General features: G+C 40.6%; 1 protein-coding gene across 1 annotated transcript in view; it reads left to right on the forward strand.

The window, feature by feature from the left end:
* ECHS1 (enoyl-CoA hydratase, short chain 1) overlaps nt 1-21,261 on the forward strand; it is a 73,352-nt gene that overhangs the window by 40,529 nt on the left and 11,562 nt on the right. The window contains exon 5 of the mRNA XM_073681473.1: nt 14,789-14,893. Coding sequence (XP_073537574.1) covers nt 14,789-14,893 — 105 coding nt within the window. The remainder of the gene's footprint in view (nt 1-14,788; nt 14,894-21,261) is intronic.

Raw genomic sequence — 21,261 nt, forward strand, 5'->3', positions numbered from 1 at the left:
ACAGGAGGTCTGGGCATATAATTTCCTTCTCATTTTTAAGGTTGAATCCCTCCATGTTGCACGTACCAAGTAGCAATCATTATAAAGCTTTTGCGGTTCCCTCCAGATCATAGACACACCAAAACAAAAGCTCTCTTTCTTCCCTTTAGACCATCGTTGTAGTTCTACAAAAACAGAATACGCTACATGTGGAGCCCACGACTTGTCCTAATCACCTAGTCTTACACCAAAGTACGCATAATACACTTTTCTAATGAAGTCCGTAATGTTCCATTGTTGTTTATTCACTACAAAACAACTGAAAATATAGCAAAAGTTTTCACATGAATTGACACCCCCTTGTAGCCTCTTTGGTCACGTTATTAGAGACAGAAGCTTAATCCAGTACAACCACTAAATAGTGAAAGAAATCGTGGTAAGCACACCTCCACACTCTTATGAACTGTCTAAAACAAAATCTGTCTTTGCTCCCTATAGCACCCAATCACCGTGCAGCTTTCAGTTCTTATATTGCTGAAGTAAAATGAAAGCTATGCTCTGAATTTTTGCTATGGACACCACCACACCGTTATGAACGGTGACAAAAAAAATCATTTTTTTACTGCCTATAACAACCAATCACAGGTAGTTTTCATTTTTTATACTGCTGAGGTAAAATGAAAGATATACTATGATTGGATGCTATGGACATCACCAGATTCTTTGGAAGCATGGCATCCATTAACCCCTTTACAGCCTGTGCCGTATTTGTCCGCACAAGGCTGTAACCCCCGTTCAGTGAGGGCTCTGGCGCTGAGCCCGCACTGAACTGGGCACATGTCAGCTGATTCTTACAGCTGACATGTGCCCGCAACAGCCGTGGGTGGAATCGCGATCCACCCGTGGCTGTTAACATGTTAATTGCCGCTGTCAATCTCTGACAGCGGCATTTAACAGCAACGCTCTGGAAGATCGTCGCTAACCCCGCCCATCGGTGACCACGTCACGTGATCGCGGGTCACCGATGCGTGGGCATGACAACCCTGGGTCTGCAGCAGTCTCCAGTGGTTGTCATGAGCTGATCGCTATGAGTGCCACCTAGTGGTCGGCACTCATAGCACGGGAGCATTTCTGCTACACAGAGGTGATCTGCTGATCATCTGTATGTAGCAGAGGCGATCAGACAAGTGCTGCTTCTAGTCTCTTATGGAGACTATATAGAAGCAAGCAAAAAGTGAAAAAAAAATGTTTTTAAAAATATTAAGTTAAAAAAATATAAAAGTTTAAATCACCCCCCTTTCGCCCCATTCAAAATAAAATAATAATAAAAAAAAACACATACACATATTTGGTATCGCCGCGTTCAGAATCGCCCGATCTATCAATATAAAAAAAATAATTAATCTGATCGGTAAATGGCGTAACAAGAAAAAAAATTCTAAATGCCAGAATTAAGTTTTTTGGTCGCCGCAACATTGCAATAAAATGCAATAACGGGCGATCAAAACATCGGATCTACCCCAAAATGGTAATAAAATAAAAACTTCAGCTCAGCGCGCAAAAAATAAGCCCTCACCCGGCCCCAGATCCCGAAAAATTGAGACGCTGCAGGTCTTTGAAAATGGCGCCATACTTTTTTTTTTTTTTTTATTTATTTTTTTAGCAAACTTTGGAATTTTTTTTCACCACTTAAATAAAAAAGAACCTATACATGTTTGGTGTCTACGAACTCATAATGACCTGGAGAATAATAATGGCAGGTCAGTTTTAGCATTGAACTTGGTAAAAAAAAAAAAATATATAAAAAAACCCATCTGTGGTATTGCTCTTTTTTTGCAATTTCAGCGCAGTTGGAATTTTTTTCCCTTCTTCCCTTACACAATATGGTAAAACGAGTAATGTCGTTCAAAAGTACTACTCGTCCCGCAAAAAAATTGCCCTTACACGGCCATATTGACCAAAAAATAAAAACGCTATTGCTCTGGGAACAAGGGGAGCAAAAAACGAAAATGCAAAATCAGAAAATCGCAGGGTTGCGAAGGGGTTAATTTATAACCAATCTAATGACCACAAAATAATCTACCAAAGGACACGCAAAGGGTCAAAGTATGGTGCAAGAAAAAGCTTATGGGGTCAGTGTTTGTGAAAAAACTGTACATGATGACATTTTTTTGATGTTTTTACAGAGTTCAGTGATTAAAAGTATGTTAAAATCACCTCTTTTCAAACAATTTTACCCTTTCAGACCATTAAGTCTCTGTTTAGTCTTGAGAAGTTATTTAATAGAAGGAAATGATTAACCTGTTCATAAACATAAATAACCCCTATAAAAAAAAGTATAGTAAAAAGCTGTTCAATGTAAAACTCCTCAAAAACCTAGATTGCGCTTCCTTCGTCTGGAGAAAAATAGGTTAAAGAGCTACTGCTAATTTAATTTTTGGGCCAGAAATCAATAGTAGAGGATGCTGTGACTGTGATGGGTGAAGTGTAGGAGTGGTGGAGCTGACTGAAGTCTCAAATGATTAAATGTATTTTACATTAATGCATGTTGTCAAGGGTAACACTCACTAGGGCTGCAGTCTAGCCTAGGTAGAGTTAACTGTAACAGCTGGCCCAGTTTGGGGAGGGGGAACTGAAAGTTAGTGCCAAATTCAGGAAGTGACAAGTCCCTTGGGAGGAGTAGTGAGAATTGACAGCAGCAGTCGCAGAGAATAGGCTGCTAGGGATATCGTGGGCCTAATACTCGGGACCGTGGATTGGCAAAGAATCCTTACGTGTGAATCTGTCTACCGGTCTGGGAACCTCGAGATGGACGTTGGGGCTCTAGGGTGCACTCTGCCTGGCAGGAGGTGATGCAATCCGGGTGCACTGCTAGTGGTGGAGAGGAATTCCTAGTGCTAGAGAAGATACCAAGGGTTATACTCTACCTATACCGAGAACCATGGCTGAAGTTGTCTGGTACCTGTGGGAAAGACGACAACCCGTTGGGCCTTATCCTTTATGCCGGTTTGTAAAGACTGCCTGTTGTCAAGTAAAAGTTTGATTGTTTTTACCAATCCTGTGTCCCCTGGATTGATTGCTGCCAAGGTTCCAGAAGAGGAAAACCTGGAGCCAATAGAGGCCTGAGGGCCAGAAGTAAGTATGATGCACCCTACACACAGCAGGATACCGAGACGGTGACACATGTTGTCTGTAGAGTGGCAGAGTGAGTGGGAGCAGTAGCTCGTCCACGACTACCTCGCTTGGGCACTTTACAGAAGCGCACAGTAGGGTAAAACCCTAATATAGGAGAAAGTATAAACAATAGTTTTGCTCACCTTGGGTAATTGTGTGACGACACAATTATTAAAGAGGTTTAAATAGCCAGCTGCAGCTGCCCAGTGACTAGGGGTTAAATCTGCCAGATGGAAATTACCAAATCATGATATAAACTTCTAAAAAAAAAATAAAAAAAAAGTCTCTTGCTGCAGTATTCTTTAAAGGTCCTTTATTATCCACTACACGTTTCAATGCCGTTCTGGCATCTATATCAAGTGCATTAAAAAAAACAACTTTTACTTGATAAAGAAGCTAGTATGGCATTGTAACGCATAGTGGATAATGAAGAGCCTTCAAAGAATACCGCAGCAAGAGGCTTTATTCCAGCAGCACAGCCAATTTTTAAATATTAGTTTTTATCCAGTTTTGGTAATAAATAGTACACTTGAAAATCAGAAACTTTGTAATATATGTTATCAGAGAAATCTGCTTTTCTCGACTCCTGGACTGATCATTCTTTTTTAAAATTTTCATTTCTCAGGTAAATTCTGTATGCAGTGAAGAATATATTACTGAGATAGAAGACGGTTGGTGCTCCTAAAGTTCTATCTAGAGAGGAGCTATAAGAGGAGCTCCTCTCCCCTCCAATCTACATAGAATTTTATCTGCACCAGCTGTCCTCTCTTTTCTCAAAAATGTAAAAATCTGTCTTCACTAAATACAGATTTTACACAAGAATTGAGAATTTTGAAAATGAATGATCAGTTCTGGCGGAGAAGAAGCCTAGTTTTCTAATGAAGATATATTGCAAAATGTCATGTGTACTTTTGCTTTGTGAGGTAAAAATTAAAACCGTTACTTTTTAAGGCATGGATTCTTTACTATAGAATAGTAACAGTGAATTGGTGTAATAACCTAAGATCATGAGTTTGTTACAGCTGGAACACCTGATGGCTTCAAACAGGCTTAATTATTTATTGGAACAAAATAGCATCAGTGCTCATGTACTTGTATAGAACTTTTGTTATGACAGTTAATTCAAATTTACGGTCACTCAGGATTAGGAGGGAAAATGTTAAGGCCCCCATACACAGACTAATGTTATCCGATATCATCGGGTTCGGCTGACAGTTTAATGTGTATTGGAGCACCGGCTGACTGATTATCTGGAGAGATGTCAGTCTCGCATGTCTGATTTCTGACTGCAGATCACTTTGTTCTCCCGAAGATAACCTGAAGGCGCACATGTCGGTCAGCTTCTTTCTCTTTAGAGCGGACAGGTGCGCTCAGCCGAATGAGCACTTGTATGGGAGATCTACTGAGATAGCTGCTGGATGAACAGTCGTTTAAAGCATCATATGGCTGACAGCCATCTAAGCTGCATGGCCGCATTTACCCTTTAAGGGCCATTGGTTGAAATTTTGTCTGTTTTTATTTTTCTCTGAAACATTAGGGTAGGTTAAGGAAAGCACAAAAGAGAAACCTGGTTCTTCCAGTACAATACCTTCAAGATGGGATTGTAACTACAGGTTACAGGTTACTCCTCAGACCAAAGCACAGATTTCCACTGGTCTAATGTCCATTCCTTGTGTTCTTTAGCCCAAACAAGTCTCTTCTGCTTGTTGCCTATCCTTAGCAGTGGTTTCCTAGCAGCTATTTTACCATGAAGGCCTGCTGCACAAAGTCTCCTCTTAACAGTTGTTGTAGAGATGTGTCTGCTGCTAGAACTCTGTGTGGCATTGACCTGGTCTCTAATCTGAGCTGCTGTTAACCTGCGATTTCTGAGGCTGGTGACTCGGATAAACTTATGCTCAGAAGCAGAGGTGACTCTTGGTCTTCCTTTCCTGGGGCGGTCCTCATGTGAGCCAGTTTCTTTGTAGCGCTTAATGGTTTTTGCAACTGCACTTGGGGACACTTTCAAAGTTTGCCCAATTTTTCTGACTGACTGACCTTCATTTCTTAAAGTAATGATGGCCACTCGTTTTTCTTTACTTAGCTGCTTTTTTTTTGCCATAATACAAATTCTAACAGTCTATTCAGTAGGACTATCAGCTGTGTGTCCACCAGACTTCTGCACAACACAACTGATGGTCCCAACCCCATTTATAAGGCAAGAAATCCCACTTATTAAACCTGACAGGGCACACCTGTGAAGTGAAAACCATTTCCGGTGACTACCTCTTGAAGCTCATCAAGAGAATGCCAAGAGTGTGCAAAGCAGTCATCAAAGCAAAAGGCGGCTACTGTGAAGAACCTAGAATATAAGACATATTTTCAGTTGTTTCACACTTTTTTTGTTAAGTATATAATTCCACATGTGTTAATTCATAGTTTTGGTGCCTTCAGTGTGAATGTAGAATTTTCATAGTCCTGAAAATACAGAAAAATCTTTAAATGAGAAGATGTGTCCAAACTTTTGGTCTGTACTGTATATATTATATAATATATATATTGTACTGTTATGTATCAGTGCTGCATAACCCAAGGGACTGCATTTTGATCTATTCTTGATCCCCCCCCCCACTGTATTTAATTATTCTATGTGATTTTTGAAATTGTATTGTAATTCTGAATAAAGTGAGAAAAAAAATGTATCGAGTGCATTGCTCAAGCGTGTTTGTAGGTAATATACTTGTAACTTGATGCAGTCTACAGTTAGGTAGCTGGGGCGGTCCTTTTGCCTTTGATTCCTGCTGGTCCACCATAGCATGGCGCTTTTGCATGGAGAAGGAAGATTGAGTCAGTGCTTTCCAGCGCCAAGTCACAGGATCAATTTTTTCAGGACAGTTAAGTATGCCCTTTACTACAGCTGTGCACTGCTCTGGATTACTCGTGGTTGTTTTTCACATTGAGTTTTTTTTTGCTGTGTCTTGGTAGCGGAGTCCTGGCCAAGTATTTGTATCCCCTGTCACTAGTTTCTCACGCCACCTGGGATATTTCTAATGCCACTTCCTCTACTCCCCTCCCACTCTTCAGGGCGTCAGCCCCTGGGTTGGGGGTGATTTTGGGGTGGGTGAGAGTGCGCCTGGGTTCCTGCCATTCATGGCATGTGTCTGTGTAAGGGGAGAAAAAGGTCTTGTGTGGTGGGTTTGTGTCTGTCACTTTCAGGTGCCAGTCCTTGTCAATGTGTTTTTTCATATTTGTTCTTTTAATCTTCCCCGCCTATCATCTCTGTCGGCGTTGACTGGCAGGCGCTGCCCCACTGGTCAATCAACTTGGCCAGCATTCTCATGCACCCCGACCAATCAGATTGGTCACCATGGCTGGTGTGCACACGCCCCCAGCCAATCATTGTGGCCAATGGGCCCAACTCACCGGTTAATCGACGGAGCTGATATGTGCCCACCCTCTGACCAATCAGATTAAGCTCTTGCCTGCCGCAAACTCTACTTCCTGCAGCCTGGGCAGTGCCAATTTTCCAATGCATTTATCCAGTCTGGTTTATTCCGGCCAGTCAATTTTCTGCTCCTCGTTCCATTTGTGCCATCTGCCTACCCTGCACAACAGCACTGGCCATGGTCACAACCTAGACCCCCATAGACGTGATTCTTCAGGGCCTCACCTCATTCTCAAACTTCAGTGTATACTTTGACCGGGTAGGCTGTTAGCGACAAGGGGGACATATACTATCAATGTCCCAGTGGCTTTCCCTCGCTCCTGGAATTAGTCTCTTTTTTTCTCATCCTTTTGCCTTTTCTGTCTCTCATAATGTCAGAGCTGGGAGAAGACTGCATACGCTCTGTCCCAGCCTGCTTTGGTTACCTGATGCTTGCATATTCTGTAAGTTTCCCTTGGTCCAAGCAATAACATATTGATCGGCTAGTACCCTCACTCCTCTGGTGATGCAGTCTTGGGACACCCTTGGCTTGTGAGGAGGGTTGCCCCTGGATTTACCACATTCAATAGCAGAGTTAAGTAAGGTGTGCCAGACCCTGGTTCATTTTGTAACTATTGCCTAATATCTCTACCGTCCCTAGAGCTCTGACTGCTGCCCAGAGTGAGTCATAGCCACTAGCTACTATGCACCAGCGCGGTCGATCGCAGAGGCGATCAATTAAAGCTCCCTCTTACTCTTGAGAACTTGGAGAGCGTACATATCGTCTTGATGACTCTGTCTCACTTCGGATGAATTCTCAACAGGGCAACGTTCTTTTTGGTCCCAGCGCAGCGATTTCATTTTCTGGGGATGTTATTTGATACAGTACAGTCGAGAGTCTTTCCCCCAGATTACAAGAGATCATCTCCAGCATTCAGGCCTTAAGGCAAGTGGTAAAAAGCTCCCTCCATTTCTACATGAGCACCCTAGGTAATATGTCTCTGGCTTTAGAGGCAGTTACTTTTGCGCAGTTTCATTTCAGACCCTTGCAAAAAGCCCTTCTGTATTTGCAAGGGTCGGTTCGACACCTGGATGAACCTGTTCGTCTCCAATTCCACACCCAGCAGTTTCTGGGATGCTGGTAAATGTCGTCCCTGTTATATCAGGGTTGGTTCTTCTGTCCTATCCAGTGGCAGATTCTGACGATGAACGGCAGTGTTCTCAGATGGGAAGCTGTCTTCAGTCATTTCTCTGTTCAGGGCTCATGGAAAAGATGGGAGAGGTTTCTCCCAATCAACATACTGCAGCACAGGGCCATCCACCTGTCACTACTTAACTGGCAGGAGCTGCTTTCAGGTTTACCAGATTCAGTCTGAAACTGCCACTACACTGGCATATATCAACCATTCGAACGTCACTTGAAGTCGATCAGCCATGGCAGATGTCACAACAATTCAGTGAGGCACTTAAGATATCGATCTAATGGCATCCAGATATCACAGTGGACTGGCTTCAAAGATCTTTGTATGCAGATGTGGTCAACCTCTTGGCCAGCTCATGAGTTCTGATGGAAGAAAGAAGGTCGTTCAATTTAATGACATGGCTGTTGAAGCCCTTTGGCCATCAGACCTTTTTGATCCAGTTTTCCAGAATATTAAGGCTCAAAATCCCTTCTTGTTGCATATCTACCATCACATTTGGAAAGCCTACTTTTGTTGGTGTGAAACCAGAAATCTTGTCCTGATGTCCTTCTCCATACCAGTGCTTCTCTTCTTTTTGCAGTCAGATCTAGAGTTGAGACTGGCGCATAGCTTCCTCAAGGGTCAGGTTTCCGCTTTGGCTATTTTATTTCAGAAAGATCTGGCTTCTAAGACACAAGTAAAAAATTTTCTCTACCGAGTGGAGACCACCATACCGGACCCCCCTCCTGATCTTTGGGATCTCAATCTTGTATTGGAAGCGCTACAGTCCTTGACCTTTTGAGCCATTTAGAGGAATCTTGCCATTCTGTCTCTCTTGTAAGGTGTTTTTTCTTGTAGCAGTTGCCTCCATCAGTCTGTTTTCGGAGCTGGCTACCCTCTCATGTTGCACTTCTTACCTCATCCTGCACATGGACAAGGTGGTGTTGCTACTGGTGCGGTCTTTACTTCCTATGGTTATTGCTGCTTTCCATCTTAATGAGGACATTTTCTTACCTTCCTTCTGCCCTTCACCCTCTCATCCTACTGAGCGAGCTTAGAAGAAGCTGAACGACGAAAGCATCATATGGCGCTACTTGTCGGTCACCGCTCTATTCAAACATTCAGATTCCTTCTTTGTTATTCCAGAAGGCCCGCAAAGAGGCCTGACTGCCTCCAAGGTGACCATTGCTTGTTGGATTTGATAGGCCATTGTGGAAGCATATATTCAAAGTTAGCGTGTTCTCTACACGGGCTGCAGCATGGTTTAAGAGGCTTCTGTCAGTGCAGTGCTGGTGCATTGCAATGCATTATACCAGTGATCAGAGTAAAAAAAAAAGTCCCAAAGAGGGATTAAGTAAAAAAAAAAAAAAAAAAAAAAAATTGGAAAAAATCACAAAATGAAGAACAAAAGAATGAAAAAAAGATTATACCAATAAATACACTTTGTACAAAAAAAGTACACATATTTGCTATTGCCATGTTCGTAACGACCTGACATATAAAACTGTCACTAGTTAATCCCTTCAGTAAACGCCATAAAAAAAAATAAATAAAAAATGTGGCAAAAAACGTACTCTTTCATCATACCGCCGAACAAAAAGTGGAATAAAACGCAATCAAAAAGTAAAATGGAAATAAAAATGGTAACGCTGAATACATCATCTTGTCCCGCAAAAAACAAGCCGCCATAGAGCTCCATTCGAAAAAAAAAAGAAAAAAAAAAAAGTTGTAGCTCAGAAAATAGTGATGCAAAAGCGGCAAAACATAGAGATATAAATGTAGTATCGCTGTAATCGTACTGACCCAAAAAATACAGCTGTCTTATCACATTTACCATAAAATGAAAAGCATTAAAAAAAAATCTCAGTTGCTGGATTTTGTTTATTCTGACAAAAATCATAGAATCATAGAATGGTAGAGTTGGAAGGGACCTCCTGGGTCATCTGGTCCAACCCCCTGCTCAAAGCAGGATTCACTAAATCATCTCAGACAGATGTCTGTCCAGCCTCTGTTTGAAGATGTCCATTGAAGGAGAACTCTCCACCTCTCGTGGCAGCCTGTTCCACTCATTGATCACCTCACTGTCAAAAAGTTTTTTCTAATATCTAATCTGTCTCTCCTCCCATTCAGTTTCATCCCATTGCTTCTAGTCTTTCCTTGTGCAAATGAGCATAAAGATAATCCTTCTACAATGTGACAGCCCTTGAGATATTTGTAGATCGCTATTAAGTCTCCTCTGTCTTCTTTTTTGCAAGCTAAACATTCCCAAATCCTGTAACCATTCCTCATAGGACATGGTTTGCAGAGCGGTCACCATTCTGGTCGCTCTTCTCTGAACTTGCTCCAGTTTGTCAATGTCTTTTTTTTTCAAATGTGGTGCCCAAAACTGGACACAGTATTCCAGATGAGGTCTGACCAAAGAGGAGTAAAGTGCGATAATGACTTCACGTGATCTAGACTGTATGCTTCTGTTAATACTTCCCAGAATTGTATTTGCCTTTTTTGCTGCTGCATCACACTGTTGACTCATGTTCAGTCTATGATCTATTAGTATACCTAAGTCTTTTTCACATGTACTGTTGCTTAGCTCTATTCCTCCCATTTAGTATATGCTTTTTTCATTTTTATTGCCCAGATGTAGTACTTTGCATTTTTCCCTGTTATAAACCATTCTGTTAGTTGCTGCCCAGTGCTCCAGTTTATTTAGGTCTTTTTGAAGCCTCTCTCTCTCTTCTCTAGTATTAGCTATCCCTCCTAGCTTTGTGTCATCAGCAAATTTAATCAGTTTACCCTCAATTCCTTCATCTAAATAGTGATAAAGATGTTGAACAATACAGGTCCCAGGACAGAGCCCTGTGGTACCCCACTTCAGACATTCATCCAACTGGATGTGAAGCCATTTACGACCACTCTTTGAGTCCGATCACTAAGCCAGTTATGAATCCACATAACAGTTGCCTTGTCGGAATAGAAAGAGATGGGGAAAAAAAATGTTGTGCCGAAAATAGTACCAATAAAGACGTCAACTCGTCCCGCATAAAACAAGCCCTCACATGACTGTCTGTAGATATGTAGAAAAATGATTATAGTTTTCAAAATATGACAATGCAGTTTTTGCAAAAAAAAAAAGCGGCGTGAGTGATAGTAGCCAAACAGAGAAAATTTATATAAATCTGGTATCGCCGTAGTTGCACCGACCCAAAGAATAGTCGTCTAATCCCTTATACTGCATGAGGAATGGCATAAAAATCAATAAAACCAATTCTTGAACTGCTGCTGTTTTGTTTATTATGCCTCCCAGAGATCGCCTTTCGGTGCATTTATCCTGCGCTCTGCGCTGAGCACTTACAACGGAGTTTCCTTGTAAATTTCTGAAATATGTGATTTAGACTGAACCTCCAGCAGAAGATTCCCTATAATGAGGCAGATGGAGACACTGTGGACGCAGTCTGTCCTATGATTCGGCGGTGTCCTTCTTTTTAAGTGCGGCAGCCACAGTTTTGTGCACCTTTTGAAAAGAGGCAAGACTGAGTCTGCTGCCTCATTATAGTGAGTGAATCCCACAGGCGTTTCATCTAAATCACGTCATTCAGAGATTTGGAAAGAAACCCCAATGTAAGTGCTAGGCATAGAGCATAGAATAAACGTGATCCAAAATGTTATGTAAAATGTTCCCAACAAAAGCTTCAACTCAATCCACAAAAAAAACAAGTCCCCACCTAGGTCCGTCATCTGTCAATAGAAATATAGGGGTCTTTCACGTTACTAGTAGCACAAAGGCTCTGGAAAGGCCAATGGCTCCTCGGCCCCCAAAAGAAATCCAGCGAATTCTGCACTCCTAAATCCAAATGCCACTCTTGCTCCTGAGCCCTGAGCACTACAGTGTGGCTAAGCCACATTTGGCATCCACGTTTGGCATTTCTGTAGCGATGAGAGCCCACCTAATTTACATGGTCAATCTCTCCAGAAGTTGGGCATAATATACGGTCACTACAATATACAGGGCACTGCAATTTACTGACACTACAATGGCAGATTTGCAATTTTCACTCCGCAACATCCACTTCTGCTTGTTTCTTGAAAACACACATGGAGTCAAGTGTCACTGCACCAGTAGATAAATTCTCATTGAAGTGTAATTTCCAATATGGGGTCACTTGAGGGGAGATTCTGCTCTTCTGGCACTTGGAGACTCTGTGTATGGAGTCCGCAATCTATTCTACAATAATTTGTTCTCTTAAGAGTCAAATAGCGCTCCTTCCCTCCCGAGTCTCATCGTGTGGCCAAACGATACTGCATAGCCACATATGGGGTATTGCCACGTTCAGCTGAAATTGTGTGACAAATTTTAGTTCCAGTTTTACTAATTTCCTCATGGAAAAATGTAAAATCTGGGGCCAAAACTAAGTTTTTATTCTAAAAAATGTGATAATTTTTTCTTCACTGCCAACTGGTATGAAATTCTGTGACACACCTGTGGTGTCAATACAATCGCTGCACCCTTAGATGAATACATTGAGAGGTGTAGTTTGTAAAATTGGGTCATTTATGTTTTTTTTTGCTATTCTGGCAACTCTTCTAGTGGGTCCTTAACAGCCAAATCTGCACTCCTTCCCTTCTGAGCTTTCCATTGTGTCTCAACAGTAGTTTTCAACCACATATGGGTTATTATCGTACTCAGGAGAAATTGTGTAATATATTATACGGTTCATTTTCTCTTATTATCCCTTTTGAGAATTAAAAACTTGGGTATAAGGCTGTGTGCCCACGATGCGTTTTTTAAGCATTTCCGCAGCGGCAAAAACGCTGCCGAAACGCTTAAAAAACGCATGGTAGAAGGCCTGCCATGGTCCCCAATGATAATCTGCATGTGCTGTGCACATGCTGCAGAAATTTCCCTGCGGATTATCATTGCCGAAAAAACCGCAGCATTACCAATTATTTTGCAGAAGCGCTGTGTTTTCACCGCCATTGACTTGCATTGGAACACATGGATTCCGCATCACTGCATCTGTAGATGTGGAATCCATGCGTTCCAATGTGCGGATGGAGACTCTTCTCTGGACCCGGGTACCATAGAACCTGTGAAAAAAAGAATAAAATAAATGTTATATTTACCTTCTGACGGCCCCCGCTGCGCTCGTGCTCCCATGCCGGCAGCTCGCTATGGACTGAAGGACCTGCGCTGACGTCATAGTCATGTGACGGCAGGTCCTTCAGTGTACCGCGATCTGACGGCAGCCAGAACGGAGCGAAGGAAGACTGCGGGGGCCATCGGAAGGTAAGTATATATTTATTTTTTACCATTCTTTGGGGTCACACTATATAAATCCATGCCGTTTGCATGGATTTATATAGTGTGACCAAGTTGACGAGCACTTTCCAAGTGATGCTAAAATCGCTTGGAAAGCGCTTGACAACCCTCATGCGGAAATGCATGTGAAGAACGCTTCACATCCGCTTGTCCCTGGCATTAAAACGCATGTAAAATCCACATGTACAATCCGCATGTGTTTTTTCTGCCAGGGAGATGCCGGAACGCTAAGGAAAAATCCTGAGTATTTCTGCATCGTGGGCACATAGCCTAAAGCAACATTTTAGTGGTAGAAAATTAAATTTTTCATTTACTCAGCCCAATGTTATACAATTCTGTGAATCTCCTGATGGTAAAAAATACTCACTACACACCTATATGAATTCCTCAAGAGGTTTAGTTTCCAAAATGGGGTCACTTTTGGGGGCTTCTGCTATTATGGCATGCCAGGAGTTTTTCAAATATGACATAACATCCGCAGTTTATTCCAGTCAAAATTGCTCTCCAGAATTCAATTGTTTCTCCTTCCCTTCCGAGCCCTGCTGCATGCCCAAACACTAGTTTTCCACCACTTATAGTGTATCCGTGTACTCAGGAGAAATCACACACAATATTTTGTGGTCTATTTTCTCATTTTACCTTTGTTACAAGGAAAAATCTGGAGTTAAAGCAACATTTTTGTGGGAAATATCATTTTCACTGCTCAACATTATAAAACTCTGTGAAGCACCTGTGGGTTCAAAGTTCTCACCACACATGTAGAGAAGTTCTTGAGGCATGTAGTTTCCAAAATAGGGTCCCTTATGGGGGTTTCCACTGCTTAGGCACATCAGAGGCTCAGCAAATGCTACATGGCGTCCACAATCTATTCCAGACAATTTTGCGCACCAAAAGTTGAATGGTACTCCTTCCCTTACAAGCCCTGCTGTGTACCCAAACAGTCGTTTTCCACCACGTATGGGCACATATAGGGGCTCTGCGTACTCAGGATGAACTGCACAACAAATTGTATGGTCCATTTTCATCTGTTACCATCGTGAAAATACAAAATGTGGTGCTAAATCAATATCTTGTTGGGAAAAAGTAACATTTTAATTTTTCCTTGCACATTGCTTTAATTCTTGTGAAGCCCCTACAGGGTTAATAAAGTTCTTGAATGTGGTTTTGAGCACTTTGAGGGGTGTCGTTTTTAAAATGGTGTCACTTTTGGGTATTTCCTGTCACATAGGGCTCTCAATTACAAAATTGGTTTTATTAATTTTGTTGGAAAAATGAGAAATTGCTGAAAGTGTTAACCCTTGTAATTTCCTACCCAAAAAAAAAAAAAAATGTTTCAAAAATTATACTGATGTAAAGTAGACATGTGGTAAATGTTAGCTTTACCACACACAAAAGATAATAAATATCTGGCTTAAGGGCATTAAAATTAAAAGCTTGGAAATTGCAAAATTTTATTTTATTTTATTAATATTTTCATAAATAAACGCAATATCAACCTAAATTTACCACCAATATGAAGTACAACATTTTACTATAAAAATCTTTGAACCACTGGGATATGTTGAAGTGTTCCAGAATTATTACCTCAGGAAGGTGAAAATAGGCTGAGGGTGATGGGGTAAGCTCTCTTAAAAAAACAAAAACTGGTTAACAAAGATGACCCATAATATTCCATACCTGCAATTCATTCTTTGATCTATTTTCTAAATATGCAATTCCTTTCCTACATGTCTCTCCCAGGGGCTGGAGGTACGCAGAGGCTCACAAGAGCTCTTGGCAAATCCTTGGCTATGGAAATGATCCTTACTGGAGATCGCATCAATGCCCAAGAAGCTAAAGAAGCAGGTACAGTTATGTGCAAAATATGCCTAGGTAACCTAAAAGAACATAAAGTATGCATATCGGAACTGAACATTTCATGAATTCAATTGTCATCTTTATCCGTTTGGTGGAAGTCCAGTATCCAATCCCAACTGATCATTTGTTGTGCTCTCCAGTATTTCCTAAATGTAAGCATTGTACAGAGTGGAATATCACAGCTTTCTCACATTTAGTGGCCGCTGATCAGCACCTATTCATTTGATCGCTGATATCGATGTCCTTTTCTGAGGATAGGTCATTAATATAATTGTAGCAGAAAGCCTCTTTAACATAACATAGTAAGATAGTCTTCCATCAACCTTAAAAACTAAGTCCATCTAGTTCAACCCATAACCTAACTTGTTGATCCAGAGAAAAGCAAAAAGAAAAACCATGTGGCAAACACTAAGCTCCACATTGGGGGAAAAAATTCCTTCCTGACTCCATACGGCAATCAGATTAGTTCCCTGGATCAACGCCCTATCAAGGAATCTAGTATATATAACCTGAAATATTATACTTTTCAAGAAAGGCATCCAGGCCCTTCTTAAATGTTAGTAGTGAATCACTCATTACAACATCATGCGGCGGAGAGTTCAAAAGTCTCACTGCTCTTACAGTAAAGAATCCGCGTCTGTGATTGTGATTAAACCTTCTTTCCTCCAGACGTAGAAGATGCCCCCTTGTCCCCGTCTCTGGCCTCAGAGTAAAAAGATCAGTAGAAAGATCTTTGTACTGTCCCCTCATATACTTGTACATAGTAATAAGATCACCCCTAAGCCTTTGTTTTTCCACAGTAAATAACCCCAAGTATAATAACCTGTCTTGGTATTGCAGACCCCCCAGTCCTCTAATAACCTTGGTCGCTCTTCTCTGCACCCGCTCTAGTTCAGCTATGTCTTTCTTATACATCGGAGACCAGAACTGTACACAGTATTCTAAGTGAGGTCGCACTAATGACTTGTATAGAGGTAAAATTATGTTCTCCTCATGAGCATCTATGCCTCTTTTAATGCATCCCATTATTTTATTTGCCTTTGCAGCAGCTGCCTGACACTGGCCACTAAACGTGAGCTTGTCGTCCACTAATAAACCCAGGTCTTTTTCAGTGACAGTTTTGCCCAGTGTTTTACAATTAAGCATATAATTATGCATTTTATTTCCTCTGCCCAAGTGCATTACCTTACATTTATCCCCATTAAAGCTCATTTGCCATTTATCAGCCCAAGCTTCTAGTTTACATAGATCCTCCTGTAATATAAAATTGTCCTCCTCTGTATTGATTACCCTGCAGAGTTTAGTGTCATCTGCAAATATTGAAATATTACTCTGTATGCCCCCTACAAGGTCATTAATCAATATGTTAAAAAGAAGGGGGCCCAATACTGACCCCTGTTTTACCCCACTATTAACTGAGACCCAGTCTGAGTGTGTTCCATTAATAACCACCCTTTGTTTCCAGCCTTCTTTAAGGGGAATCCTATAGAAAAGCCCTATTTATCTGAAGATATATTGGTAATTTGCCAGTAAATAGCATGCTCATAATGTTTGGTTATGTAGCTGAAACAGCATCTTCATGGAGAAAGTGAAGTTATATATTCTCCCTTTAACAACTCCCTTCCATTCTTCAAGGAGGTGCAGGGGGCTACAACAGTCACTGCCATCTACACATTGATTAGACTATAATTTAGCAACTTGCATGTATATCAAAATATTATATAAAATTCTCTGTGGATAATTAACTGAATAATATTCAATATCAAGGACCATAATTAATTGTTTTACACCACGATAACATCAATCATATAGAGAAAAAAGGGTGTATAATAACCACATAAAGGTAAAGAAAAATCTTTTTAAGATAGAATAAAATGTCTTAAGACCTTTAAAAAAAAATATATACAAAGTTAACTAAACAGTGGCATCACATGCTAGTAAAGAAAGAATTAAAAATATTTTTTACAATACACTTGGTATCAATTGATCCAAAGAAATCCAAAAAGAGTGGCTACTTAGTCTATTAGACCATATTGGTATACGCAAAATATTTTATATAGTATATAGTAACCTGTACAATCAGTATCCTATTCAGCAATGAAAGGCATAGCATAGCATGACCCCCTGAAAGAAGGCTTGAGCGGCAAAACGCGCGTAAGGGTTCCCGACACCACATTCCAGTTTAGGTAATTCTACTTCTGTGGTATATTAATATATACTTTTGGCTTGTGATTCTTTATGCTATGCCTTGATAGGGTCATTCCATGTCAAGTAAACCTCTATATTTTTAACGCTTTTGAGATTTTGTTCTCTGGTAATAGTGTTTTAGAGAATGTAAAACTATGAAGAAAAAAAAAACCCAAAACCAAAGTGTGGTAGCATGGTAGCACACAGTCCTTGTGGTAGTGGGAATCTGCCCGCTCGGGGTTTAGCAAACAAACAGTTTAGCTTTTCCTTGTCAAGACACACAGCACTGGAGTTCCTCTCTCCAGCCCCATCGAACACTTAATGATTCAAAAGGCCAGCTATTCATGCCCGAGGCCACACCCTAGGGTAAAAAGAAGGTATCCAGCTCCCGGATCCAAGGAAACAGGAACATTTTAAAATAGAAACTTTATTAGAAAAAAATCATAAAAATTACTCCATCCAAAAATGAAGGAATGAATAAAACTGAGGTACAGGTGCAATTGAATAGCTTTTACTAGGACATTTTCAGCAACGCGTTTCGATCGCTCAGAGGTGATCTTATTCAAAGCTGCTAGACAAATGCTAACACACCATTTAAATAACATGCTGACAAAAAAACAAACAGGTGAGATCATTACCTTCAATGACCCAACAAGTGAATACCAGCATGTTAAATCACATACAGAAAATAATACCAACATGAAAACAGATAAAAGCTAAGTGTGAACACTGAAACTAGCACAAATATCCTAAAAACATAACAAGAAAAACCTAGTCAATTATAGGGATACATGATTTATTTTCTAATGCTTAATCCATTTGAAGCACAAGTCCCCAAATTAAAAATCCAAAATGCTTTCCTTGAACGTAACCTTGTGACATGATCTCCTCCTCTTAGAGGCTTCCTAACCAGAAACCTGAGAATGAGAAGTCTGCTTGTGATGAAATGAAATGCCTGGATGCATGTGAAATGTTACGGCTGTCTGAATTGGAGCTAATAATATTAGTGATGTGTTCTGAAATACGAACTTTAAGCTTCCTTGCTGTCGACCCTATGTACATTTTATTACACGCAGTGCAAACAATAGCATACAACACATTTTGTGTTACAATTTATAAACTGCTTGATATAAAAACAGTAGATTTAGCATGGTTGAAAAAATTATTAGCGGATAATGCAAGTTTGCCAGTACGACAATTCTTTCCCCCACACCTAAAGAAACCTTTACATGATAACCATGTGTCTTTGCGTTTTTTTTTACCTGAAAAAATTAGGAGAAATTACATTGCCAATATTGGCAGCTTTTTTAGCTACCACCGCACATCCTGATTCCAAAATGGAAGCCAATATCGGGTCCTCATATAAAACTGGAATAAATTGATGAATAATACTCCTTTATAGAATTAAATTACGGACTATAGGACACTGAAAGTACTGGTGTGGAATTCCTGGAAACAAAAGGTTCCCTTCGTTTGATCAATTCTGATCTATTTTTATTTTGTACAATTCCTTCTGTCCTATCCAATAGACGGGGTGCATATCCTCTTCTAGAAAGTCAGAGTTTGGATCTCACAATTTCCTGTTCCAAATTATCAGCATTACTGCAGTTGCTTTTAATTCTGTTAAATTCTCCGACAGGGGTGGACCTTATAGTGTGGCTGGGGTGGCTGCTGTGGGCATGTAAAATAGTATTCCCCGTTATAGGTTTAATATACGTAACAGTAGAAATAATATGCCCTGGACTACCTGATAAAGTGATATCCAAAAAGGAAATTACAATCGAATGTGAAGAAAAAGTGAAATTCAAACCATGATCATTTCCATTGATGTATGTTGAACAAAGAGTGCTATGGCAGACACATCGCTCCCCAAATAAATAGGAGATAATTGATGTATCTGCTATAGCAATGGATTGGACAAAGAATAAAGACACTCAAATTCCCAAAAAGCCATCACTAAATTAGCGATTAGCACCCCTGCCCTCACTTGAGCACCCGCGATACTTGGTGCATACCTGAGCACCTGATGCAAACAGGAGCAGCGAGCATTTGTGCTCAATACGAATGACGACGTATTCAATATGATGACCTAATGTTATCAGTTGTGTAGTTCTTTTGGGTTCTAAATCCTAAATATAAAATCCTTGAGGGGTGTAGTTTCCAAAATGGTCAGTTGTGGCATTTTCTGTTGTTTAGGCACCTTAGGGGCCCTGCAAATGCAACATCGTGCCCGCCAAATTTGTGTCCAAAGTTCAAATATTGCTCCTTCCACTCCGAGCCCTGCCATTTATCTAAACAGAACTTTTTGACTACATTTGGGGTATCGACGAGCTCTTAATTGTCTATTGACTGTGTGCTGCTTATAACAAGAGGGGGCAGAGTCTGACCAGTGGCAGCGCACAAACTAGTCAAAGCAATGATAATGTCCTAGTGATAAAACTTTCATTATAAGTAAACAAAAGCACACAGCATGATAAGTGACACATCACTCATATTTGTGTTTTAACTGCTGTCCTCAGATTACATGGCAAAACCCTGCTGACTGATTCCCTTTAATGCAAGTTCCCCAGGAAGTAGGTCCAACGCATTTACAGCAGAGGTGAAGTGCACTCGGATGCCTTTTTAGAGTAGTCATAAAGCTGGTGGTCAGTGGAATATTGTCCCATTGCTGTGGTGGTTAGCAAATTCAAAATGAATCCCAGCTGAGGATCACTGCACTAGACTGTTGATTCAGGGAATATCCATTTCTTTAGTATTAATTAATAGTGTCAGCTATTTTTTATATAGTTATAGATTTGTATTTGGTGCTTCATTTTTTTTAAACAAATTGTGTTTTTGTAGACTCCCAAGTATTTAACACCCAAAAATGAGTACAGCAAAAAAAGCAACTGATAGTGGAAGGTCATTCCAAGAGGCCTGGACAGAGTCATTTGGAGTAATTGAACGCAATGGAAAAGCGTTATGTACTCTGTGTAATGAAAGTGTTGTGTCGCACATCAAGTGTCAGACGGCACTCAGACTCCAACCACAAAACTGTTGCCACACTCGGTGAAACGGAAAGAAAAGAGTTTCTTGAAGGAAAATTGAGAAAATCTCATTCCCAGTATAATAGTTTTTGCAACTATCTTTCTAGAATAAATCATCTGACAGCTGCCAGTTTTCAAATTTCATTGTGCATAGCAAAACATGGTAAGCCCTTCTCTGATGGGGATATTATCAAAACGGCCATGTTGTCTGGGAGTAATTCCTTTTTTTATGATTTCCCAAGCAAGGGTAAAATTATTCAGCGCATCTCTGAGACGCCACTTAGCAGAAATATTGTTAAAGATCGAGTTCAGCGAGTGACGTTAGTCAGCAGCTCACCCCCGACTTACAAAAGGCGGCCTGTTACTCCATGTGCTTGGATGCTAGCAGTCATTGTGCGTTATGCTGTTGGTGATATCATCAGAGAAGAGCTGGTGAAGCTAGTGTCTTTGCCTGAAAGAACACAAGAGACAAATTTATTGTGATGGAAGCTTTTTTGTCACAAGACTTAAGACCAGAAAAAGTAGTTTCAATTACTGGTAATGGGACCCCTTCTATGGTGGGAGCAGCATCTGGTTTCATACAGCTGTTTGTTAAAGAACCAAAACATCAAGTTATTCAGTTCTGTTGTATCATACACCAGGAAAGCAGCAAAAAAATTGACAATGTCCTCAGAGATGTCACAAAAATCGTGAATTACATTATGGCTCATGCTTTGAAATTTCGACAGTTTCGAACACTTCTTGAGGAGGTTCCGGCGCAGTATAATTGTTTACTGGTGAACTATAATTTCCGGTGGCTGAGTAGAGGACGGGTCCTGGAGAGATTTGTAGCCTGCTTGGATGAAATCAGGCCGTTTATGAACGAAAAAAGGGCAGGAATATCCACAGCTCACTGATATGAGGTTGTTAAGCCAGATCATGTTTTTTACAGATTTTACTGTACACTTCAATGTACTCAACAAACAACTGCAAGGTTTAGGGAAAACAGCCGTAAGGCTCTTTTGTGATACCAAAACTTTTGAGAGAAAACTGCAGGTTTTTGAAAAAGACCTTGAAAGTGGGCAGCTGGAATATTTTCCAAAGCTAAAAATGCATTTACAAAATTGGACAACATTTGCAGACAATCCTTCGAGACATCAGGAA

Source organism: Phyllobates terribilis, unplaced genomic scaffold (genome assembly GCF_046119375.1).
Source record: "Phyllobates terribilis strain yellow unplaced genomic scaffold, ASM4611937v1 Scaffold_5__5_contigs__length_657084704, whole genome shotgun sequence".
In the NCBI taxonomy this organism is placed as follows: Eukaryota; Metazoa; Chordata; class Amphibia; order Anura; family Dendrobatidae; genus Phyllobates; species Phyllobates terribilis.